Consider the following 26,530-nt stretch of genomic DNA (forward strand, 5'->3'; position numbering starts at 1 on the left):
GCGTGTGTGTGAGAACTTCTCACAATAAACTGAAAGTGTTTGAGGAACAAAGAGAAACAGAGAAAATCAGCTGATGATCCAGTGAAGACACTCTGAGCAAAGTGACTGAATGAAGCAGATATTTTATTGAGGATTGACAGAAAAGTGCATCAAGCAGGAGATGATTTCATGTGGAAGACCAGAATATAGAGAATTTGAACAAAGTCCAACATGAAAGGATCCAGATGTTTCCACTCGACCTGAATCATCAGAAATATTTCCAGCATGAACACATGAAGAATCCAAGCCATCGATCAGATGGAAGATGATCAGATTTCAGGACTGGACTCAGAAACACTGAAGAGTCAAAGTTGTATTGGATATTTCTACACTGTCTGAGTTCAGCGTGTCCAACATCCTCTGTACTCACTGATTAGAAAGAAAGCAACATGTTGGACTGTCTCTGGATCATGTGAGTGACATGTTACTGTCCCACAACCACTCAGACCCAGGTCTGGTACTTATATTAACACATTGTGGAGTTTATGTATCAGCTGTTTGTGTGTTGAATTACTAAAATATATAAGACTAAATAAAACAAGAGACACTTTACTCATTCCAGATTGGAGAAATTTACCCTCCACCATATTGATATGACAATGATAAAAAATGTGAACCAAATTATAATAAAATACATTTTTCATGTTTAAAGAGTGTCAAAGTAAAGCTGTCCAGAAAAATTGTGTTTGTTTCTTCACAGCTTCTTTTAATTGTTAGTTTATTTCCCCAGATATTATTTTATTTCTGAGCTCCTCTGGTTCCTTAATCTACTCTGCTTTTCATCTCCTCCAGTTTCTGGACCTTCTCTGTTTCTCCATCCTCCTTCATCTTCTCAATCAGGAAGTCCAAGTGGACAATAGTGGATGCTGAATCAGTTTTCAGAGCGATCAGCTCCAGATTGACTACATGTTGGTAGGACTCATCCAGGAACTGTGATTTCTCTGCTGTCAGCTGGTTCATTTCCTTTTCAAGATTTTCCAAAAGATTCAACTTTTTCTGACCTTCGTTTTTATTTGTCTCATATCGTTGTTTCATTTCTTCAAATGTTTTCTCAACTCTCCTTGTCTTTGTCACATATGTCCAGTTTTCTTTCACATGATCTGATGCAGGACACTTTTTGGTACAAACAGTGCAGTGGCCATCTTTCATTACCTCACAGTGTGAAGGATACCAGGACACTGTGCATCCAGGATAGTGACAGGTCTCCTCACAGACTCTACAGCACAGAGCTCCCTTATAAAAAACCCCCGACATCCCACCTTCGATATTTGTTTTTTCTTTGTAGACCTCATCAACTTCTACAGTGAACTTCTCATTCTCCTTCACGCTTTCTTCATTTTCCTTTAGAGCTTCTTGAATCTGTCTGATTTCTCTCTGTTTCAGTTCAGTAAGTTTGATTCTTCCTTGCAGGTTTTTGATGCTGGCTTTCAGTTTGATGCGTTTCTTCAACACCTTTTTTGTCTTCGTCAGCCTTTCAGGTCCACAACCAATAAGAAAAGTTGAAAAAACACCCATTTGTTTCTTTGTTAAGTCCCATGACTTCATTAAAGGATCTTCATCCACTGCTTTTCTCTCTTTGCTCTGTTGGTTATCAAACAGGAAGTAAACAGGCTCATTCTTCTCATTGCTGGAACATTCAATGTTTGCAGCTTTAAGAGCACCGAGAGCATTTTTAGGTGGCATTCCATCTGAGTGTGTTATCAGAGCTACGATGTTTTTCTCCAAGTCTTTACCAAACAGAGAAATAATTGAATCAAAGACTTGTCTCTGCCGGTCATTCAGTCTATTATCTGATGCCTTCATCACCAGACATACTGAATTGAGTTCATATATTCCATCCTCTGATCGAAACAAGTCAAGTAATCGTTCACTGATGATGTCATCTTTTTCAGTCCCTCTGGTGTCTCCAAATCCAGGAGTATCGATGATGGTCAGAGAGTAGGGCAGAGTTTTATCTTCAAAATCAAAGATCTCGTACACGATCACATCTGATGTCTGACTTTCTGACTGACTCTTCTTCTCCTCCTCTACAATCTGAAACCAGACTCCATCCTCCCACTTCACTCCCATGGTGTAGTTGAAGAGAGCGTTGATCAGAGTAGATTTTCCTCCTCCTGTTTCACCCACAAGTAAGATGGTTTTATTTATTTTGTTAAAATCTTTTTCTCCAACAGTCATTCTTGTCAGAGTTCCAAACTTCTTTTTCTTTGCTCTCAGCTGGTAGACAGCAGGAGGTCCTGAATGGATCAGAAAACTGTCTGATGAAATATCTTCATGTGGTGCTGTGATGTGAATAGTCCTAAAAGGAAAGTACTGATTTTTATTTTTGTTATTTCAATATAATTTCAATAAATAACTAATAACATTCTGCTCAGTTTTTAAACCAATTGAAAGTTGTTGGTTCTTTTTTAAATTTGAGGTACTTTTTCTGTCTTTGATCTCACCAACCAGTCCAGTTAAAATCTTTTTTTTTAGCTTTCTTTTTGTTATGATATACGCTGACATATTTGTCAATCCCATGTAATTAACACAATATTCCAACATAAGAAAAGCTTATGCATTGGGACATATGAGACTCTAACATATTCTGTTTGACAGCAATCTTTAAGCAACGGGAAAACAAATCTATTCTTGAGCACACCCCAAATAACCGTCACTACTTCTAAAGAGAAGAAGTTAGTTGAAAGTAGCACAAAGGTCAATAGTGTCAGATGTTCAGCTGGACCAGGGATCTCATCAGACCAACAGAAGTTAGATAATCATCTCATGTTAACATTACCAAGAAAGTCTGGTTGCTGGACTGAGTGAAAGTGCCTCATAAGCAATGTTCCCTCTAAGCAGCGCGTGTGCAGTTGCGCACTGCTGGCATGGTCTCTGCGCACAGAAAAAAAATCTAACCTGAATTGGATTAATACTTTAACAATTCTGTTCTGCAGTGTTAGTCAGTAAGTGACTGGCTTCTCCCGTATGGGATTAGAACGATGCCACCTTATCCCATAGTCCAGCCAATGATGCGATTCACATTCGTATATACGCAGCTAATCAACGTTGTTGACAGGCTATGACAGCGTCCTTATGTGCCGACACCGGTGTTTTAGCGAGCAAAGCTGCTGATGTGGAGTGAAGCCCCGTTAATGACAATGTGTACAACCATTGGAGATGTGAGCAGGACAGACGGAACAACTGACGGGAAAAGTGTGGACTTTATACCAGTTTTTAAATTGTGTTGATCGGCCACGTAAAACCAGAGTTATGATAAAATATCTGCAATGTTTGTTTTTCTTCCTGAATACTGTCGTTGTTTATATTTACTGCAGGAAGAAATGCTCGAAAGCACTCTCCGCCTGTGAGCAAAAACAAAACCACCGTTTAAGCACCGGCACCGCTTCAAAAGTACCGGTTTGGCACCGGATAAAACCTGACCGATACCCATCCCTAGTCACGGCAGTGTTTTGAGATGTGAGAGATTTGCGACGTTTAGTGCGTGTGTAGTTAGTGTGTAGTGTAGTCAATAGTGTTGTTGTGTGTCAGAACAATGAGGCGACTGCTGAGTGTTACAGGTGTTACAGCAGTGACACATCTGCTGCTGTCAGGCCTGCAGGTATCAGGCTGTTGTTCTCCTTCATCTCATAGTGGACACAAATTATTTTTTGGCACAAATAATTTGTGTGGCATCAGATTTGATGCAGAACAGCTGATTGTTCTGTAAATAGTTTGAAATGTTTGTTTAAAAAAACGCCTTGGCTGCATTTTTGGTAAACAGCTGCAAAAAACTGTTTGCATAACTCAGTTACTTTTTTGAAGAAGTAACTATATCATTAATTGCCCAACATTGGTCATTATTTACTGTATTTGCAGACAGAGTTACAGACTCTCTCCCAGACCACAGACTCATAATACAGTCAGAGCTTTATAAAATAAAATAAATAAAATTGTGTTTTCAAAGTTGGAGTTCAAGTTATGTTTTGAACAAGATTTATTTTTAAATTTTCATTGTAAGTGGACTAAAGCAGTTAATTAAAAGTAGTCTAACATAAATGCTGTAATTAGATTACTTTAATAAACATGTAACTTGGATGGATTCGATGCTGGCGTGACCACAGTGCACACGTCTGCTGTTGCTCACAGTGGTCCAAGTGTCGGCTCAGGGAGTTTGTGTGTTCGCTCAGAAACATAAAAAATTAGAGGGAACATTGCTCATAAGAGCACCTATGTAGGCATTTGTGAGTGGAATGGCAGCAAAGATCCTGAGTGCAACTGTTGTACATTCAGATATCATAGGAAATCAACCTCCACCAACTGTGACATCCATATTTAATGATGTTAAAATGGTTGTTATAGCTGGCAGTGTGGTACTTTACATGACTTTATGACTAGACCTTGTTATCCGCACAGCTGTTTAACAGTTTAACATACCTGTGTTCCAGGGCTGCTCGGGTTCCTTCATCAACTTGGGTTTCAATCTCCTCCAGTTCCTGGACCTTCTCTGGGTCTCCTTTCTCCTTCATCTTCTTGATCAGGAAGTCCAAGTGGACAGAAGTGTATGCTGAATTAATGTTCAGGTCCATGTGTTTCAGTCTGACAACATGTTGATAAGCTTCATCCACTAGCTGTGACTTTTCTGAAGTCAGCTTGTTCATTTCCTTTTCAAGATTTGCCAAAAGGCTCACCTCACCTCTCTCCTTCTCAGCCTTCCTTAACCTGATCACATACCTCCACTTGTCTCTTACATGATCTAATGCAGGACACTTTCTGGTACAAACAGTGCAGTGACCATCTTTCATGACCTCACAGTTTTCAGGGATCAAGCCTAGTGTGCATCCAGGATAGTGACAGTTCTCCTCACAGACAGTACAGCAGACAGCTGCTTCCAGCCCACACATCCCACCTGTGATAGGTTCTTTATGTTTGAAGACCTCAGCAACATGTGGAATAAAGTTCATCGTATTTTTGATTTCTCTCTGTTTTACGTCAATAAACTTGATTCTGTCTTGCAGGTTGTGGATGCAGGCTGTCAGTCTGATGCATTCATTCAGATCTTCAAATGTTTTCTCCAGCTTTTGAGGTTCAGCTTCTTCTAGAAAGGCTGTGAACTGGCATATTCCTCTCTCTGTTACTCTCCATGCCATCTCTATACCAAACTCATTTTCCTGTATTCTCTTTTTGTTCTGTTGGTTATTAAATACAAAATAAAGAGATTGATTCTTCTCATTTTTAGCACATTTTATCTTTTGATGTTCAAGAGCTTTTTGTGCATTTTTAGGTGGCATTCCATCTGAGTGTGTGATGAGAGCTATGATGTTTTTTTCCAGGTCTTCACCAAACAGGATCATGAGTAATTTAAAGATGAAGATTAGTCGGTCATTCAGTTGATTATCTGTCCCTTTCATCACAAGACCCACTGCGTGAACTTCATTGACTCCATCTTCTGATCCAAAGAAATCCAATAATTTTTGATTAATTATGTCATCCTTTTTGGTCCCCATAATATTTCCATATCCAGGAGTATCGATGATGGTCAGAGAGTAGGGCAGAGTTTTATCTTCAAAATCAAAGATCTCGTACACGATCACATCTGATGTCTGACTTTTCTTCTTGTCCTCTATGATCTGAAACCAGACTCCATCCTCCCACTTCACTCCCATGGTGTAGTTGACCAGAGCGTTGATCAGAGTAGATTTTCCTCCTCCTGTTTCACCCACAAGTAAGATGGTTTTATTTATCTTGTTTGGATTTTTTTCACCAACAGAGATTCTTGTCAGAGTTCCACACTTCTGTTTCTTTGCTTGCAGCTGGTAGACAGCAGGAGGTCCTGAATGAATTGCAACTCTGGAAATGATGTCCTTGTATTTGGATGAGATGTTAGGCTTCCTGTAAAAAAAGATTAAATGTTGCACACATGTTATTTTTGAATGAGCATTGATTCTACTAATTATGAATTGCTGCCTTTTCTGCTCTTTAGTTTAGCTGGAGGGTTGTGTTGTGTCACTGCATCCTGCTCTGTGTTCAGAGGTGGAAGGTGAAAGGACTTATTATTTCACATCACTGCGGACCTGAAATTTGAGCAAGTAACACCAGTAAACAGCACCGCCTATGATGGAGTATTTTGGCCACACTGAAGACATCAACTAGAGGAAGAAACATAGGGAATTTTATTTTGACAAATAACTCTAAATGTTTTATATATTTTAGATTCCTGAAAGCAGCCTCCCTTTGCTTTATTGACAGCTCAGCAAACCCTCGGCCTTCTTTCAGTGAGCTTTATGATGTAGTCACCTAAAATGGTTTCATTTCACAGGTGTGCCTTGTCAGGGTTTATTTGTGGATTTTCTTGCCTTCTTAATGAGTTTAGGTTGTGCAGAAGTCAGGTTGGTACACAGCTGACAGCCCTATTTAACAGCTGACAGAATTTATATTATGGGAAGAACCAATCAGCCAATTAAAAAGAAATCACACTCCAGCTGTCAAGGTTTGGCCAAGGTTTTTCTGTCTTCTCCTGTTTTTTCCCAGATCCAACCCTGGGTGGACCTTGGACACTATTACTCACCTGTTTCTCATTCAGTGGCAATCAGCATGGATGCATTTTAACCTGCGCACAGTCATTTCTTCTCCAAAAAGTTGATTCTGTTCATCTGGATGTAGCGTTTTGTGGGAGAAACGTTTCGTCACTCATCCAAGTGAAGAATGAACAGAATTAACTTTTTGGAGATTTACTTTCCTGGATGATTGAGAATGCCTCAAGACAGTCATCTCTTCTTCTCCAGTCTGTCAGCAACCCACGGTTGACAACACGGGTTTATTTCCTTGGGATTGTGCAATTGATCATTGCATACTTATCTCCTCTCCTTGTGCCTACAGATCTCTTCACATCCACTCTCAACCTGCCTCAGTCTGCAGCCCCATGGCAGCTTCTCATTAAACCTCTCTATGAGGAACAGATTAATCCTCACCTGCCTGCCCTGGAAAACATTATCTTCCCAGGTTGGAAAGACACTCTAACAATTAACCACTCACTCCTCCTGTACTTTCCTCTCACCTCAGCTCCCCTCCCCTCCATTCAATATACTTACTAAACTGGTCACTGTCTGCTTTTGGTTCCTGCACTTGAGTCAATCTGTTGGGTTGGCCCCCGTTCCCAGCCAATTGCTCTTAGAACTAGTGATGGTAAATTTGATTCTTTTTACTGAATCGAGTTTGAATGAGTCATTCACCAAAATGAATCAGGTTTTTTGAGTCATTTGAGTCACTGAGTCAGTTGCCCTGAGAGTGCAAAACATGTACATTTTCACTCAAACTTAATTTGTTTCTCTTTTCATGTAAATCCTACTGCTAAGTTGAGTGATTGAAAAAGAAAAAAGCTTTTTATCATGCAAAAAAGAGCCAAAAAAATTAGGATTCCTGAAGGGAACATTTATTTTAATGTATTTTATTAGTATTATCTTCAAATGTGTCAAGTATGTTTTCTCGTCAAATAATTTAGTGAAATAGCAAATTTCTGATTGTTTTACTTACATTATTGCAGCAGCAGAGTGCGAGTCTGACATTGTATTATTATTATTTTTTAATAGTGGTCGAACTGAGTTCATTTTTTTTTTCTTTAGTCTGCTTATTATCGCCGCAAAACAAACAAAGTGTAGACTGAATGTTATATTACGTCAGTCAGACTATCAGACTTCATCTCAGGTGAAGGAGCGACTCTTCTGTTCTGGAGAACCACACCAGCCTTTGTGTGTCTCTGCTGGAGGGACCCAGTGGCCTGTCCAGACGTCTGTTTTTGCTGGGGGTTCTGGGGAACCACTCCAGCCATCTTCTGTCTCCACTGGAGGGTCCGAGGGGCCCGTCCAGCCTTTGTCTGTCTCCACTGGAGGGTCCGAGGGGCCCGTCCGGCAAGCTGCCTCCGCTGGAGGGTCCGAGGGGCCCGTCCAGTCTTCGTCGCCAGCAGCGCCACCATCTGCGGCTCCCACGCGGTCGCCTGCTTTGCCTCCATCAGCGGCTCCCACGCCATCGCCTGCAGCGCCACCACTTGCTCCACCATCTGCGGATTCTGGTCCTGCCTCGCCTGATCCTGCGGCTGCCAGGCCACCGTCCAGTCCATGTCCAGCACTTCAACATCGCCAGCCACATTTCAGGCTGCTGACTGGCTGTTTGGGTGTTGCACTTTGGGTCCACCATTCCGGCCTGCACACAGCCATTTCATAACAAACACGCTCTGAGTTTCAGCAGCTGAGAGCCGACAGGGAGGGGTGTGTGAGTCGTATTTAGCGCAAGCGTCCACTGAGCTGTGAGCCAGGGGGCGCTAATGCAACCGTTGGTTGCCAACCAAGAAGAAGAAGAAGAAGCTGTGAGCCAGAATGGAGGGGGTGAGTTTCTAACAGTAACAGGGATGAGTCAGGGAATGAGTCAGCTGGGCTTGTGAATCATGATTCACGAGTTAGTAAAGTGATTCTCGAGTATTGAAGGATTCGTTCATGTCTCGCACATCACTACTTAGAACTGAAGAAGCTCCTCGAATGAGAGGTAAAATGTATTCAAACTTAAAGAAGTCCAGAGATGCTTCTCTTCCCATGCTCCTTAGTTTAATGTGACTAAAAACCTTCACAGACATTTCAAGTGACTACTGCCATGCTGCTCAGGAAATGTCACGAGGCCTGCGCTGGCGTACAGCAAGAGTTGGGAGGCCCAGAGCTTCTGCCCCCGAGACTCTAACTTGGGGCCCTGGAGATCTCCGGCCCCAGCTCCATGGGCCAGTCTTGCATTTTGCCTATTGCAGGCGACTGTACACAGGTGAGGTGGGGAAGACTTGGAGCCAAGGCTCAGCTGTCCTCCAGCCGACCTCCTGTCATCCTTTGAGTCGGGCCCAGTAGCGAACTGCTGCTGTATGCTATGTTCCTCTGGTGTATTGCCCGTGATTTGCTGGTTTATACACCAGGCGAGCCTCGCTGCGTCTGACACCTCACCCAGCGGTTGAGTTCTCCAGCCTGCAGCGCCAGCTCCTTGCACAGCATGGGCCTCCGCCATAGACCCCCAGATGATCTGAGCTTCCTTTTTGGCTCTGGGTATGGAAATGTCAAATACTTGGCTTGGCCTGCTAATGCAGGCTGTGTTCCCCTAGCGTATTGCCCGTGGTTCGCCGGTTTACACCCAGTCAGACCTCGCTGGGTCTGATACGTTCTCAAGCCTGTAGTGGCAACTCTCTGTCTGGTGTATTCCCCGCATGTCGTGGGTTTACACGGCCAGTGGGACCAAAATTGGTAGCTCGGTATGCTGCGCTTCCTTGCAGTCGGCCTAGCTGATAATGGGCTGACCTTGAGCGGCTGCTCAGTTGCGGTCCTTGGATCTTGCAAGACCAGCTCAGGCCACTCTTGTGTCTGACAGGCTGATGCCTCCGTCCCCCGGCTCTTCCTTGCATCTGGCAATGCCATGACCAGGGTGTGTGTATGTGTGTGTGTGTGTGTGTGTGTGTGTGTGTGTATGTATGTATATCTATGTGTGCGTATGTACATACGTTTTGTCAAAAGCGGTACTTTCACTCTGGGATTTGGTTGCACTGTCTCCTCGTGGGGTGTCTTACAGAGTTACCCTGTACATATGGAATATGTAACGGAGTAGAGAGAAAGTCCCGATACGATAGAGAACAAAGGGTTACATTGTAACCTTGGTCTTTCCTATCTCTCCACCTTCAGGCCGCTTGGAGACGTGTTCCGATCAAACAAACTCTTTTTTCCTTGTGTGTTTTTGCTCTGCTTTTACTGTCATGGATTTTGACCTCCTTTTCCCTGTGCTCAGGTTTTTGGATTTCCTCCCATGGTGTGAGAGAGTGTGAGAGAGAACCCTCTGTATATACTTTGGTTGTCTGGACCCTTGGACCCCTTTATCTTGAGCACCATTTCCTTATTCACATTTTTAGATATTCCCCCAAAATATTTACAACAATATAAATAAACATGCCTAACTGATCTCCTGACTATCTGCTTGAGTCTACCTGTCCATTATTCATGAATTGTCAGTGAATGATAAGCACATCTGGACTAATTAAATAAATTACAAAAAGCTGCATAAGAGACTTAAGGCTGTGTTGAAGAATGAAGGTGTTCATACCAGATATTGACTTTCAATAAAATGTTAAAATGTTTCTGAATTTGCTTTATATATCGCATTTATATTTATCTTATGTTTCAATAAATCCCCTATTTCCCATTTTCCTGCAAAGTTTACTGCAGTGAATCTGGCTTTCTCTCTCTTTCTTTTGCCTGAACTGTTTTTCTTTTTAATCACCATTTCATTTTTATAAAAACTGTTAATATCAAAACTTATAAACGGTAGCCTTTCAAGTGCAAGGTTCAAGTGCTTAATTTGTTTTAATATGTTATATTTGATGTTATATTTGCACATCTAATTGCATTTTTGTGTTTTTTTTGTTTTAATTATTCAACATTTTACTCACTGTGTTGCCATGATGAATTGTACACAGGTGCTTTTCCCAGGATGGTTGAACCAAGTATTTGTATCTAAATTAAATAAAGAAAAAAAGTAAGAGTTTCACCAAACTTTGTGGAAGAATGTTACATGCCCAAAAAAGAAAAAGAAAATATGCTCTGCAGTGTTTTTAGCATGTTTCCTCTTGCTGGGAGCCTTTTCTTGTTATTTAGAAAGAAAGAAGAAATCAGAAAGAACTGCTTAACACCCTTCTTATTGTGAGAAGGTAGGAAATATAGTTGTAGGTGACAATTTTTATCTCTGGTGAGTATAAAAAATATTAAAAAAAATAAAAAAGTTTTGATTTTGTTGTTACTGAGCAAAACATTAACATGCCGATGAATAAAAATAGTCAGTAAATAAAAAAGTAGAGATTACAACATTTACACTATTTTATCTTCTTACCTGTGTCGTCGGCTTCAGTTTCTGTGATATCTAATCAGGCAGAAAGAGCAGGGGTGAGTCAGTGCTCAGTGACTTTATACACCATCAAAAGAAGGGACGGCCCCTCTGTGCTCACATGATTTCACAAATATCTCTTATTGAATTTGTTTTGCAACTTTCTTATCTGTGAAGTTTATAAAGAGAAGATTAAAATAAATGCACAGAACATAGGTAAACAGAAAAACTTTAACAACAAACCGCTTTACGAAAGCCTATAGGTTTTTAAGCCAATACTAACAATACAGTACAAGCTATCCTTCAATAGGAATGTTCCAACTGTATTTTGTGTGGTAGATAACTTGTTCTTATAAATAATTCTATACTTGCTGTTATTCATTGTTAAATAACTTGCAGATTGCTGTATTGCGCTCTGTACTGCTGTTTCAAAAAGCCTAAATCCTAAAAAGTAAACCTTGTTTGTGGAGATTTTTAACAGATTTCCCTAACAATGGCTGTTCACACCCATAGCTTGAGTGGCCATGGGATGGTGATTTTTCATTTCCATGGGCCAATGTTTTTTGGGCTTTTTGTAATGGTATAAATAATGAAAGGTGGTGGATTGGCCAATTTGTCATGATTGATTCTGGGCTGGACGAATTACAACCGATAAGGTCAAACTTTAAAGTCCTCTATTGAGGTGAAAAGGTACGCGATCTGTCCCGTATTTCAGCTAGAATGAAACAAAGACACAAAGCTGGAGTTATTCTGTGTCTTTGCTGCACAGCTGCCTCTTCTTCTCTCCCTCTTCCTCTCCTGTTGCTACTTCAATCATGTAACTGATCAATGATCAGCTGATCGGCTTTTCTCTCTTGTTTGTTTATCGCCCACTTTGTGCCAGAAATAGGAAACCGGCAGATAAACAACAGCAGCACGTTTAAGCTTGATCAGCTGTTGTTAGAATTTATTTAATATTAATTTCTACTATCAGCTGATGTTTGCTGGAGCCACAGCTGTAAAGCTGCTGGTCATGTTGTCGGTTTGGTTATCTGGTGAGAGGGAAACATGAAGATGAAACCAGGAGATGTCCTTACTGAATCATCAGAGCTGAACAGGTGATGGAGAAACAGGTTTACCTTTTAGGTGACATGAATGAGTTGAAGTTATGAACTGTTGCTGAGAGACAGATAACACCAGGATCCTTTTCTATGTAGCTGACAGCTGGTAACTGTGCAGGGGCGGGTCTAGCAAAGTTTTGTCAGGGGGGCAGGTAGGGCATTAACAGGGAGAGGGGGGCACAAAGAAATACTTTCTTTCTTATTCTCATTTAAAATGTCTAGCTTTAATGAATAATTATCTGAATCTTACAACCAAAGTTTCCATCTGATGTAAAATGTATAGAAATCCATTATTGTATATAGGAACTATTAAGTCAAATATATACCCTAGTAAGTTCTAGTACCTTTTCCAGTGGGAAGGTACCATCTGTGCAGTCTGCGATTCTGTTGAAGAAAAATGTTGAATCTTTATAATTATTTTAGAAAAATAATGGGTTGCACTTGTTGTACACATACATTAAATTAAAGTCTATTGCGTTGATGATGATCATGAGGCTGAGGGTGGCGGGTGGTTTCCTATTTGTTTGCTGGGAGTTGGCAACCCTATCAGTTAGCAGAAATATATATATGAAACTTTATTTCTTCCTCGGGTGGGTTCCTCCAGGAGATTCAGTATCTTATGTTAACAAACAGTGGATTCACAGTGAATATGCAGATTTGAACAGATGAGTTTTGAGTTGGGATTTAAACTGTGGGAGAGAACCAATGTTTCTTATTTCTGGGGGCAGAGCAGCTGAAAGCTCTGCTTCCCATGGTGGTGAGGCGGAAGGAAGGTACAGCAAGCTGGATAAAAGAAGAAGAATGAAGTGAACGGGCAGAACAGGTGGTGGTTAACAGGTCAGAAAGGTAAGGAGGAGCGAGGTTATGAATGGCCTTGAAGATGAGCAGAAGAAGTTTGAATATTATCCGGAATTTCACAGGGAGCCAGTGAAGTTCCTGAAGAACAGGTGATGTGCTGGTAGGAGGGGTTCTGGTGATAATGCGAGCAGCAGAGTTCTGAACCAGTTGAAGCTTATGGAGGGATGTTTGGGGGAGACCATGCAAAAGAGAACTGCAGTAGTCAATACGGGAGGTAACAAGACTGTGGACAAGACTGTGGACAAGAATGGACGTAGACTGGGTGGAAAGAGAAGGAAGCAATTAATGTTAATGTTACGTAGATGGAAGTAGGCAGAACGGGTGAGATTATTGATGTGAGATTTATAGGAAAGTGAACTGTCTAGGATGACACCAAGGCTCTTAACCTGAGGAGAAGGGAAAACTGTGGAGTTATCGACTGTGAGTGAGAAATGGTTTGCCTTCAAAAGGTTGGATTTGGTGCCAATAAGGAGGATCTCAGTTTTATCCTCATAACAACATTCGCCTCTCAGACACCACCTTAAGAGAGTCCAGGTCCATTCCAACAAGATTGCTGGCCTTGTGATCAGTTTATTGAGTCTTTTAGCATCAGCAACCCTCAACCTGTTGTCCCAGCATTGCAACGGCACAGATGATATCACTGGACACAACAGACTCATAGAAAATACTGAGCATTGTCTGACAGATGTTGAAGGAATCAGCCGCCTCGGAAAATAGAGACAACTCTGGCCTTTCCTGTAAAGTGCTGTGGTGTTTTTAGCCCAGTCCAGTTTATTGTCTATGTATACTCCAAGGTATTTATAGTCATCCACAATGTCCACGTTGACCCCGTGGATTAAAACAGGGTCAAGGGTTTCCTGGTCTTCCTAATTGCAGAAACAGAGAAAAGGGGGGAATAGTTAGAATTTGCATGTATTTTCTAAACATACTGTAATATATAACAGAGGTATAATATTTACCACATAATGAGTTTTGTTTTATTATTGAATATTTTTTAATTATCTTATGTGTACACATTACAGTACAAATTTTAAATTTTTGGATTTTTGGAAGGTTTTTGGACCAATTTTGTGTTCTCCGTTCTTTAAGCACCGGTTTGAGCACCGTTTAAGCACCGGCACCGTTTCAAAAGTACCGGTTTGGCACCGGTATCAGATAAAACCTAAACGATACCCATCCCTATATATAGCAGAGGTATAATATTTACTACATAATGAGTTTTGTTTTAATATTAAATGTTTTTTAATTATCCTATGTGTACACATTATAGTACAAATTTTAAATTTGTTTTGTAGGTCATGGTAAAAATATTTTTGCAGCTTTCTGTCCAGCTGTCAGAGCTGGGGAAAACTCCAGGTATTGTTTGTTCATCAATATTTGAAATTACTTTGTAAAGTATTTAAGGTTATATTTCTGAGTGTGTGATTTTTCATCAGTGAATTAGTTGTTATGATAATCTTAGATTTAATTGCTGGTCCTGCTCTTCCCCAGCTTTGTGCTAGGGGACAAAGGTACTGAAGGATTTAAAGGGATTGTTCTGAAAACATGATGGAGATTACTTTTCACCAGCCTGTCTGAGTTGTGCTAATTGTGATTGGGCAGCTTTTAAAAAAAAAAGAACATTAAGATGATGTGACCTATAATCCAAATGTTGTTCTCTATATAATCATGAGTTATTATCCATCCATATTCTTCCACTTATCTGGGGCCAGGTTGCAGGGGCAGCAGCCTAAGCAGAGAAGCACAGACCTCCCTCTTCCCAGCCACCTGCTCCAGCTTGTCCGGGGGAACACAAAACATTCCCAGGCCAGCCGAGAGATATAATCTCTCCAACATGTTGTGGGTCTGCCCCGGGGCCTCCTCCTGGTGGGACATGCCCAAAACACCTCACCCAGGAGGCGCCCAGCCATTAAACAGCACAAGTTATTAATGTCCTTGGATATTTGATTAAATACTGTAGTGAACCTATAACTGAAATGTGTAAAACCAGAGCAAACATGGAAAAAAAACAAGAAAACAAAATCTTAAAATATGATTTGTCTGATAAGAGGAAGCAGAGCAAGCTTATCTCAGTATCTGAACCAGCACGAATCACTCATAAGATCTAAGTCAAGCCAAAACTTTATGAAAATATAAAAATCACTTCCTGTTTTACTTCCTGAAAGCTTGGAGACTTTAATGCCATCTTTGAAACAGACAGAGAACTGAAAAAAACCATTTCCTGCTAGCAATTTTGAGAAGTGGTGAGAAATGCTGATTTGTGGGCATCCTTTGCACAATATCACATTTAAGCATTGTGTGGCCGTTAGCACTGCGTCTGTTTTTATTAACCAATAATTGTGACAAAGATGATAGTGTTCAGTTTTATATACTGTACGATATTTTACTCTCTTTCAACAAGCCACAATATTTAATCTTGCCTGAGTGTAAAGTGACAATACAGATTATTTTGATTCTAATTTTTTTTATTCTGATTACTACAGAAAAACAAATCACTATTAGTTATATCAATACTGTAAAATCTTTTAATAATGACCCTTACATAAATGGATAGATATGATCTTCTTTACTGTGTAAATGTAAATCTGTCTGTGTTACTGTGTTAATACTTACGCTAGTGTGTATTTCACACACATGGAGAGATGCCAAACTGCCTTTCATTGTTCTTGTGACAGTGACAATAAAAATAACTATTCTATTCTATAGATGAATGAAAGTCTTCCTCACTACGCAAAACACCAACTACCAGGTTATAATATAAAAAGTAAAACTGAGATAAAGAAGGCACTTTTATTTTTAGCAGTTTATTCAGTTTTTACTATTGGATAAACAGCACAAAAATAACAACACAGTTCATCCAAATAAGACAGAAACATTATTAAAGCAGCCGAAAGCGGCGTAGGCCCTGCGTAGACCTGGTCTGCCGATGGGACCATCGGCAGACCAGGTCCAGCAGGTCTTCCACAGATCCTGTTAGAAAAGAAAAATGTGCTTTTCATTTGCTGCAGCCATAGAAGCTGATGAAGATTTCAAATATCTCCATCATCCCAAAGAAAAACTTGTTTGCAGGCTGAGCATGAGGAGAAGGAAACTCCAGACTAGTCCAGTCATTTACAGTGTGCAGGAATATTGATGGTCCTACTGGGAGCAGCACCAGTTTAATGTTCCACATGTTTTATAGGATAAAGGAATTCCTCTGGGTCAGTGGAAGAGAAGGCTGCAGATGAAGCTGCTTACAGCTCAGATACCAAACACATGGACTCAATCATTAGATAGATTTAGATTATATTAGGTGAAACTTTATTTCTCCCTCGGGTGGGTTCCTCCAGGAGATTCAGTTTCCACAGCAGCCACAGAAGAATGTGAGCGAGAGACATGTATAAATACATATAACAGGGATAAATCTGTGAATCATGTGGCATTAACAGAGAGTTCGGACCAGAGTCTAGATTTGCAGGAGCCGTTTGTAACTGGAATCCTTCAAATAAAAGACTCGTGTGACAACATCATGCACTTCAGTCTGTTGCTTTATGGGAAATAGAAGACACAGAAATATACACACAATTTCCAGAGAACATTAATTTATGACTCACAATCCAAGGATAGACAAAAAAAACAGAAAGAAATCTGTCTCCCGTCCACTTCAGATTTAGTTTGATCCTGATCTGTGTCAGCAACAAGTTCACCCTGAAGGAACTTATCCAGGCTAACCTAGATTTCTTTAGCTGCAGTTCTGATAAATGCAGTTTCACTCATTTCTAATATCTAAGTATCATTGAAATTGATCCAGTTTATTGTTGAATATCTTGGAAAATAGAGACAACTCTGGCCTTTCCTGTAAAGTGCTGTGGTGTTTTTAGCCCAGTCCAGTTTATTGTCTATGTATACTCCAAGGTATTTATAGTCATCCACAATGTCCACGTTGACCCCGTGGATTAAAACAGGGTCAAGGGTTTCCTGGTCTTCCTAATTGCAGAAACAGAGAAAAGGGGGGAATAGTTAGAATTTGCATGTATTTTCTAAACATACTGTAATATATAATTAGGGATGGGTACCGGTATCCGGTGCCATGATGGCACCGGTTCTGACATAAATGGTAGTAACCAGACCGAAAAGCAGCGCACATTTCGGTGCTTTTTTTTTTCCTGAGCTGTGATACACTTTAGATTCTAGCCAATCATTTTAGGTTTCTGAGGATAGTAGGCGGGTCCAGGTACGTACGTTCTTTTAGAGCAGAGCTACAGATTAAAAATGTCCAAGGCGAAGCGGTCAAAAGTCTGGCTGTACTTCACAGCAAAAGATGCAAACTCAGCAGCTGCAACAAGTGCTTTAAGCTGATACTGTGATACTGTCAAAGGAGGTAACACCTCAAATCTGATGAAACACCTGGCGACGCATAGCGTTTTTTTAAAAGCCGAGAAATGCACCGTATTTGATAGCTTGCTGCGAGACCTCACACCGAGCACATCTACTGCGGGTGTGGTGCCTGTTATCGACCCGGAGTTAGCAACATCCCCCAAAAACCCGAAGAGGAGAGTCCTGGCCCCTAGCCCTGCCAGTGTAGCAGAAATGATGATGATGCAGCAGCAGCCGTTCTTCTCTGCGTGAGTAGCTTAATGTTGTTCGTGTGTAATTTACGTTGAGTAGGCTAACCACTAGGGGTGCAACGATACACAAAATTCACGGTTTGGTTCGGTTCGGTACTTTGGTGTCACGGTTCGATATTTTTTCGATACAAAAAATGTTCAGGTCTTTTTTAATTTGTAATTTATTAAGATTATAAATATTTATTTTAACTCAAAAATACAGTTTTTAAATGAAATGTTGCTGAAACAACAAAATAATAAAAGAATAAAAGAGTTTGGAAACGAGTTTATTTCAGAGAAATGTCCTTTTCCAAAATAAAAGCTATGCTATACCCTTCTTCTGGGGTAAATTCTCAGGAGCATATTGAACATATCAAGTCCCCATAAAATGAACCACTCTCTGATGGACCTCACCTCACACTCATCTTCTGGAGTGCTAGCACTTAGCTGCATATACAGCATAAACAACTTAAATAAAAATATGTATTGCACAGAAATGCCTTCCTAAATATATTTTTAAACATTTGAAATGTTCTAAAAACAAGGTATCAACCACATACAGTTCTGCATTGTTTGGGAATCCCTGACGGTATTTTCTATTCTTGGCAGAATATAAAGCAAACACACTCAATCCCTGACATGAATTTTTTTTAGAACCATGTTCTATAGTGTACAGAAAACACATGAAAACTTAAATCTGGTAAAGCTATACTTCACATATTTTCTGTTGTGCAGACTTGGCACCATGTAAAACAAACAAACAAAAAAAAACACCATGTAAAGAATAAAAAATAAATACAAATAAAAGCTATTCTATACCCTTCTTCTGGGGTATATTCTCAGCAGCATATATATCAAATCAGGTACCCATAAAACGAATCACTCTTTAATGGACCTCCCCTAACACTCATCTTCTGGAGTGCTAGCACTTAGCTGCATATATAGCATAAACAACTTAAATAAAAGGTCCTGTTAAATACAAACCAAAACATAGTTTACTCAATTTCCATGTTCTTCTTCAGAAAAATTAGGATGTCCACATGTTCTGCTGACAGTACAGATCTGCTTGCTGTGACAATGTCACCTGCTGTGGAAAACACCCTCTCACTTGGGACAGAGGTTCCAGGTACAACCAAGTAACACTGTGCCAACTTGGAAAGATGAGGGTACAAGCTGTGATGTTCCTTCCACCATCTCAGTGGGTTATCATCTGTGGGAATGCAGTCTGCTAACCTGTACAAGTTAATTTCCTCCTCTGCCACTTCGGCTGCAGACCTGGTCCTTGGCTCCTGTGACATGAACAGTTCTCCAAACAACTCCTTCATGGCTGACTTTTTCTCTGGTGGAGATGCTGATGGTGAATCTGAAGAGTTTGCTGCTTGAGTCTCTGCGGAGGTCGCAGTTTCTGTGGTGCCTGCGGCTTGGTCCTGAGGAAATATAAACAACGAAACTGTTAATTGTATTTGTTTAAATAATATTTATAAATCAAGCAGTAGCTAAATAAAATTTCAAAAATAAAAAAAAAAGAATACCTACTTGTTCAATGCTCAAGACAAGTTCTGTGGTGAGTGCTCCATAGACTCTCAGCTGAGTGACATCATCCAAGTGTCGCAGGGACTTGAATCGAGGATCTAAAGCTGTGCACTTGTGTAGGTAATTCTGAAGGGCAGGATCAGCGTATCTCTTCTCCAGGTCCTCCCTGATGTTTTTTTTTACATCTCTCACTGCTGGGCTGTCATCACCAGACTGCACCATAGAGTTCAGGATGTTGATTTTAAGTGGCAGGATCATGGATGCTGTTGGAGATGACGCTTCACACATCATGACTGTCACAGTTTTTAGGGTTTTCATGACTGTAACAAGATTTTCAGCCAGTGCATGTTCTTTCTGAGTTAGATTCTGAATGTTCTTCATACTCTTCTTCACAGTACTGTCGGCCATAGCAGCATACACTGCAGCTTGCTGTTCAAGGTATCTTTCCATCATATCATGAGAGGAGTTCCACCTAGTTGGAACATCTTGAATCAGTTTTTTTTCACTAAGCTGCAGCAGTTTCTGTTTTTTCTTAAACACATTGCATCCTGTTGTGCTTCTGTGAAAGAAGGAGACAATTCTTCTCATCTTTGCTAGGAGATGGGAAACCTTCTGCACTGCCATTCCTTTCTGAGCAGCTATATTAATTGTATGTGCAAAACATCCGATTTGTGGCCCCAGTCCAGCAGCTGTGACAGCATTAACTATGTTCTTAGCATTGTCAGTAGTTACAGGTATTGTCACATTTGGTCTCACTAACTTCCAGTCTTCCACAGCTTCAGAGAGACCTTTGGCTAAGTCGTCAGTAGCGTGACTTTCGACCAGGCGTGTCTGCAAAACACAGTTTTTCATCTGCCATTCCGGATCAATGTAATGTGCGGTGACAGTTAGGTAGCTCTGCGTAGCTCTTGACGTCCAGCCGTCTGAGGTCAGAGCAACAGCGGGTGCTGCTGAGACTGCCGTCTCTAATTTAGCTTTTGTCTTCTTGTACAAAGCAGGAACTGCGATATCGGTGAAATGGGTTCGTGAAGGAATACTGTAACAGGGCTCAAGTACTCTCAGCATTTCCTGAAACCCGGTGTTTTGTACAACAGAAAAGGGTCGCATGTCGACAGCAATAAAAGTAGCAATTGCCCTGTCGATTTCTTTTGCCCTCTTAGAATCATGCGCTAACGGCTGTCTAAATGACTCCGGCAAAGTTTGTAGCATGTGTGTTTGTTGTTGTTTTTGTCTGCCTTCACTCGTCTTTGCACTAGGGTGATGTCGGCGTAAATGTGCATTCATATTTGTTGTGTTCCCACCGATGTAATTAACCATGGCGTGGCACATCCGACATACTGTTGTAGTTTTGTCCACAACGCGCTTACCATCAGGGTCATACTTCACACGAAAGCCAAAAAAGTTCCAAACGCCAGATTTCAATGATGGTGGAGGAGGTTCAACTTCGGGAGGCATTGAGGCAGTTGCCATGTTACAATGAGCTTAGCTTCTGTCTCGCTAGCTTGATTGAATGCATGTGGGTGGAGCTCAGTGGATCTGTGCTCGACAGTGCAGCCTAGGCGGAGTAGTCGAATGCAGCCTAGGCGGAGTAGTCGAGTGCAGATTCACTGAGCGCTCAACACAGACAGCATCGTCAGAAGAAAAGTTGATAAAATAAATTAAAAAATGTATATTGTTCGATACATATGCGTACCGAACCGAAAGCACTGTATTGAACGGTTCAATTTCGATACGAGTATCGTTGCACCCCTACTAACCACGTTATTACATTAATGCATGTAAGGTGAACTAGCAAACATCATCATAGCTACATGCAGCTGTCTTCTTGTTTGATGGCAGATACTCCCTTCACCCTGGCCAAAAAGGCTAAAATGACCAAAGAAAAAGTGGAAAACAGTTAAACATGAGAGGTTTTTGGACAAAGTTTGTGTTTTTTCCATTGTTTAAGCTGCTTCCAGCCAAGAGTGATACCATATATGCCCCATAGCTGCAGAAAAGGCTAACATTGTTATCTTTTTACAAAAAAACAGCTGAACATGAGAGGTTTTTGGACCAATTTTGTGTTCTCCGTTCTTTAAGCACCGGTTTGAGCACCGTTTAAGCACCGGCACCGTTTCAAAAGTACCGGTTTGGCACCGGTATCAGATAAAACCTAAACGATACCCATCCCTATATATAGCAGAGGTATAATATTTACTACATAATGAGTTTTGTTTTAATATTAAATGTTTTTTAATTATCCTATGTGTACACATTATAGTACAAATTTTAAATTTGTTTTGTAGGTCATGGTAAAAATATTTTTGCAGCTTTCTGTCCAGCTGTCAGAGCTGGGGAAAACTCCAGGTATTGTTTGTTCATCAATATTTGAAATTACTTTGTAAAGTATTTAAGGTTATATTTCTGAGTGTGTGATTTTTCATCAGTGAATTAGTTGTTATGATAATCTTAGATTTAATTGCTGGTCCTGCTCTTCTCCAGCTTTGTGCTAGGGGACAAAGGTACTGAAGGATTTAAAGGGATTGTTCTGAAAACATGATGGAGATTACTTTTCACCAGCCTGTCTGAGTTGTGCTAATTGTGATTGGGCAGCTTTTAAAAAAAAAAGAACATTAAGATGATGTGACCTATAATCCAAATGTTGTTCTCTATATAATCATGAGTTATTATCCATCCATATTCTTCCACTTATCTGGGGCCAGGTTGCAGGGGCAGCAGCCTAAGCAGAGAAGCACAGACCTCCCTCTTCCCAGCCACCTGCTCCAGCTTGTCCGGGGGAACACAAAACATTCCCAGGCCAGCCGAGAGATATAATCTCTCCAACATGTTGTGGGTCTGCCCCGGGGCCTCCTCCTGGTGGGACATGCCCAAAACACCTCACCCAGGAGGCGCCCAGCCATTAAACAGCACAAGTTATTAATGTCCTTGGATATTTGATTAAATACTGTAGTGAACCTATAACTGAAATGTGTAAAACCAGAGCAAACATGGAAAAAAAACAAGAAAACAAAATCTTAAAATATGATTTGTCTGATAAGAGGAAGCAGAGCAAGCTTATCTCAGTATCTGAACCAGCACGAATCACTCATAAGATCTAAGTCAAGCCAAAACTTTATGAAAATATAAAAATCACTTCCTGTTTTACTTCCTGAAAGCTTGGAGACTTTAATGCCATCTTTGAAACAGACAGAGAACTGAAAAAAACCATTTCCTGCTAGCAATTTTGAGAAGTGGTGAGAAATGCTGATTTGTGGGCATCCTTTGCACAATATCACATTTAAGCATTGTGTGGCCGTTAGCACTGCGTCTGTTTTTATTAACCAATAATTGTGACAAAGATGATAGTGTTCAGTTTTATATACTGTACGATATTTTACTCTCTTTCAACAAGCCACAATATTTAATCTTGCCTGAGTGTAAAGTGACAATACAGATTATTTTGATTCTAATTTTTTTTATTCTGATTACTACAGAAAAACAAATCACTATTAGTTATATCAATACTGTAAAATCTTTTAATAATGACCCTTACATAAATGGATAGATATGATCTTCTTTACTGTGTAAATGTAAATCTGTCTGTGTTACTGTGTTAATACTTACGCTAGTGTGTATTTCACACACATGGAGAGATGCCAAACTGCCTTTCATTGTTCTTGTGACAGTGACAATAAAAATAACTATTCTATTCTATAGATGAATGAAAGTCTTCCTCACTACGCAAAACACCAACTACCAGGTTATAATATAAAAAGTAAAACTGAGATAAAGAAGGCACTTTTATTTTTAGCAGTTTATTCAGTTTTTACTATTGGATAAACAGCACAAAAATAACAACACAGTTCATCCAAATGAACATATAAGACAGAAACATTATTAAAGCAGCCGAAAGCGGCGTAGGCCCTGCGTAGACCTGGTCTGCAGATGGGACCATCGGCAGACCAGGTCCAGCAGGTCTTCCACAGATCCTGTTAGAAAAGAAAAATGTGCTTTTCATTTGCTGCAGCCATAGAAGCTGATGAAGATTTCAAATATCTCCATCATCCCAAAGAAAAACTTGTTTGCAGGCTGAGCATGAGGAGAAGGAAACTCCAGACTAGTCCAGTCATTTACAGTGTGCAGGAATATTGATGGTCCTACTGGGAGCAGCACCAGTTTAATGTTCCACATGTTTTATAGGATAAAGGAATTCCTCTGGGTCAGTGGAAGAGAAGGCCGCAGATGAAGCTGCTTACAGCTCAGATACCAAACACATGGACTCAATCATTAGATAGATTTAGATTATATTAGGTGAAACTTTATTTCTCCCTCGGGTGGGTTCCTCCAGGAGATTCAGTTTCCACAGCAGCCACAGAAGAATGTGAGCGAGAGACATGTATAAATACATATAACAGGGATAAATCTGTGAATCATGTGGCATTAACAGAGAGTCTAGATTTGCAGGAGCCGTTTGTAACTGGAATCCTTCAAATAAAAGACTCGTGTGACAACATCAAGCACTTCACTCTGTTGCTTTATGGGAAATAGAAGACACAGAAATATACACACAATTTCCAGAGAACATTAATTTATGACTCACAATCCAAGGATAGACAAAAAAAACAGAAAGAAATCTGTCTCCCGTCCACTTCAGATTTAGTTTGATCCTGATCTGTGTCAGCAACAAGTTCACCCTGAAGGAACTTATCCAGGCTAACCTAGATTTCTTTAGCTGCAGTTCTGATAAATACAGTTTCACTCATTTCTAATATCTAAGTATCATTGAAATTGATCCAGTTTATTGTTGAATATTATTATTGTTTATTCCAAATAAGCAGTTTTGTAGGAATGGGGTCTAAAAGACACGTTGATGGTTTGGAGGAAGTAATTATTGAAGTTAACTCAGAAAGATCGATTGGAGAAAAAGAGTCTAATTTAACATCAATGGTACTAAGAGTAGCTGTATATAATATTACATCTGTGGGATGATTATTGGTAATTTTTTCTCTAATGATAAAAATTTTATTTGTGAAGAAGTTCATGAAGTCATCACTAGTTAACGTTAAAGGGATGGTTGGCTCAAAAGAGCTCTGACTTTTTGTCAGCCTGGCTACAGTGCTGAAGAGAAACCTGGGGTTGTTCTTATTTTCTTCAATCAGTGATGAATAGTAAGATGTTCTGGCTTTGCGGAGGGCTTTCTTATAAAGCAACAAACTATTTCTCCAGGCTAAATGATGATCCTCTAAATTTGTGACACGCCATTTCCTCTCCAGATTACGAGTCATCTGCTTTAGGGTACGTGTTTGAGAATTATACCACGGAGTCAGGTACTTCTGATTAGAGACCTTAGTTTTCACTGGAGCTACAGTATCCAGAGTCGTACATAGTGAGGAGGTGAAATTATTAACAAGATAATCGACCTCTGTTGGTGTAGCGTTCAGGTAGCTGCTCTGCTCTGTGTTGGTACAGGGCATTGACGATGATAACAGTGGCTGGATTATATTCTTAAACTTAGTTACAGCACTTTCAGAAAGACATCTACTTTGATAAAGTCTACTCTCCACTGCTGTGTAATCAATTATTGTAAATGTAAATGTTATCAGGAAATGATCAGACAGGAGAGGGTTTTCAGGAAACACTGTTAAACGTTCAGTTTCTATGCCACATGTTAAAAGAAGATCTAGAGTGTGATTAAAGTGGTGGGTGCGATCTTTTACATTTTGAGAGAAACCAATTGAGTCTAACAACAGATTAAATGCCATGTTGAGGCTGTCATTTTTAGCATCAACATGGATGTTAAAATCACCCACAATAATTATTTTATCTGAGCTCAGAACTAAATTAGATATGAAGTCTGAGAAATCAGACAGAAACTCTGTGTAAGGCCCAGGTGGACGATAGATGATAACAAGTAAGACTGGTTTCTGAGTTTCACAGCTGGGGTGGACAATGTTAAGCATCAGGCTTTCAAATCAATTAAAAGTCTGTCTGGGTCTTTTGTTGATTAATAGACTGGTGTGAAAAATTGCTGCCACACCTCCCCCTCGACCTGTGCTTCGAGGTTTCTGGTAGTTAGAATGACTCGGGGGTGTTGATTCATTTAAACTAACATAATCATCCTGCTGCAACCAGGTTTCTGTAAGGCAGAGTAAATCAATTTGTTGATCAATTATTAAGTCATGTACTAACAGAGACTTGGAGGAGAGAGACCTAATATTTAATAATCCACATTTCACTGTTTTACTCTTTGGTTCAGATGTGGATACTGTATTGTTCTTTCTTTGTAAATGTTTAAGTTGTTTGTTGCTGGTTTTTAGTTTGTTTTTTGTCTTTTTGGAAGCAGACACAGTCTCTATGGAGATGGGTTTTTGGGGGGGTAGCAGGAGGAGGGAAGCTGCAGAGAGGCGTGTAAGACTGCAACTCTGCTTCCTGGTCCCAACTCTGGATAGTCATATTTTGAGGGGTTTAGTAAATTTGTCGATATTTCTAGAAATGAGAGCTGCTCCATCCAAAGTGGGATGGATGCCGTCTCTCCTAACAAGACCAGGTTTCCTCCAGAAGGTTTGCCAATTATCTATGAAGCCCACATCGTTTCTGGGACACCACTCAGACAGCCAGCAATTTAAGGAGAACATGCGGCTAAACATGTCACTCCTGGTCTGATTGGGGAGGGGACCAGAGAAAACTACAGAGTCCGACATTGTTTTGGCAAAGTTGCACACCGATTCAATATTGATTTTAGTGACCTCCGATTGGCGTAACCTGGTGTCATTACTGCCGACGTGAGTTATGATTTTACTGAATTTACGTTTACCCTTAGCCAGCAGTTTTAAATTTCCTTCAATGTCGCCTGCTCTGGCCCCTGGAAGACAATTGACTATGGTTGCCGGTGTCTCTAGCTTCACATGTCTGAGAACAGAATCACCAATTACCAGAGTTTGACCCCCGGCGGGTGTGTCGCCGATAGGGTAGCCAACCGTCCCTTAAAAAACGGAATCGTCCCGTATTTAGAAACAAAAGTACACGTCCCGTATTGAGCTGAAAAGGGACGCACTTTGTCCCGTAATACAGTGAGAATCAAAAGTAGTCTATAAGTTTTAATGTAATTAATGCTTTGTTTGAAAACATAATTCCCAGCCCCGCTCCTGCTTTGTGACCAATGAGCTGACAGCACACTTATGACAATTCGAGTATGACAATTCAGATTACTGCTCATCTCATTGGTTGAGGAAAGGTCGCTTGCGGAGAAAATACCGGAAGACAACAGATGACCACAACAAAAAGCATGGCCAACAGGGAAACAAACGCCGACACTGCGGTGCAGGTCTCAGACGACAGTACACCTGAAGCTGGGCAAACGCTGTGCGATTTTCAAACTGCACGATTGGCTCGCAGGGGTTAGAAGTTCGTAGGTGATGATGCAGGGTCTCACACTATACCGCCCGATGCTCTGATGCGACCTGAGTGCTCACACTGCGCCTTCATAAAATGAAGGTTATAACAGATAATCTGTCGCTCGCTCTCCCTCTCTGTCTTTCACTCACACAGACACACACCACC

General features: G+C 40.5%; 2 protein-coding genes across 2 annotated transcripts; both read right to left on the minus strand.

The window, feature by feature from the left end:
* Positions 1-801: 801 nt before the first annotated feature.
* LOC102787138 (uncharacterized) lies at positions 802-5,684 on the minus strand. Its single transcript, XM_087843553.1, has 2 exons — positions 4,433-5,684; positions 802-2,321 (listed from the first exon to the last, which is right to left on the minus strand). Exons 1-2 carry the CDS (start codon positions 5,682-5,684, stop codon positions 802-804), a joined length of 2,772 nt encoding a protein of 923 aa, XP_087699679.1.
* Positions 5,685-18,453: 12,769 nt separating this feature from the next.
* On the minus strand, positions 18,454-19,441 carry LOC148102133 (E3 SUMO-protein ligase ZBED1-like). Its single transcript, XM_087842701.1, has 2 exons — positions 18,995-19,441; positions 18,454-18,885 (listed from the first exon to the last, which is right to left on the minus strand). Exons 1-2 carry the CDS (start codon positions 19,439-19,441, stop codon positions 18,454-18,456), a joined length of 879 nt encoding a protein of 292 aa, XP_087698827.1.
* Between the last annotated feature and the right edge of the window lie 7,089 nt (positions 19,442-26,530).

This window comes from Neolamprologus brichardi, chromosome 7 (genome assembly GCF_056152115.1).
Source record: "Neolamprologus brichardi isolate AB-2024 chromosome 7, ASM5615211v1, whole genome shotgun sequence".
NCBI lineage: Eukaryota > Metazoa > Chordata > Actinopteri > Cichliformes > Cichlidae > Neolamprologus > Neolamprologus brichardi.

Bases quoted from the DNA above. Each gene is read 5' to 3' on its own strand.
- LOC102787138 (XM_087843553.1), bottom strand. From the start codon at position 5,684: ATGGGAGTGAAGTGGGAGGATGGAGTCTGGTTTCAGATCATAGAGGAC. The intron at 2,322-4,432 runs GTGCGGATAACA...TTCACATCACAG, and splicing joins TGTTAAACTGTTAAACAGCT to CACCACATGAAGATATTTCA.
- LOC148102133 (XM_087842701.1), bottom strand. From the start codon at position 19,441: ATGGAAAGATACCTTGAACAGCAAGCTGCAGTGTATGCTGCTATGGCC. The intron at 18,886-18,994 runs GTAGGTATTCTT...ATATTTCCTCAG, and splicing joins TTGTCTTGAGCATTGAACAA to GACCAAGCCGCAGGCACCAC.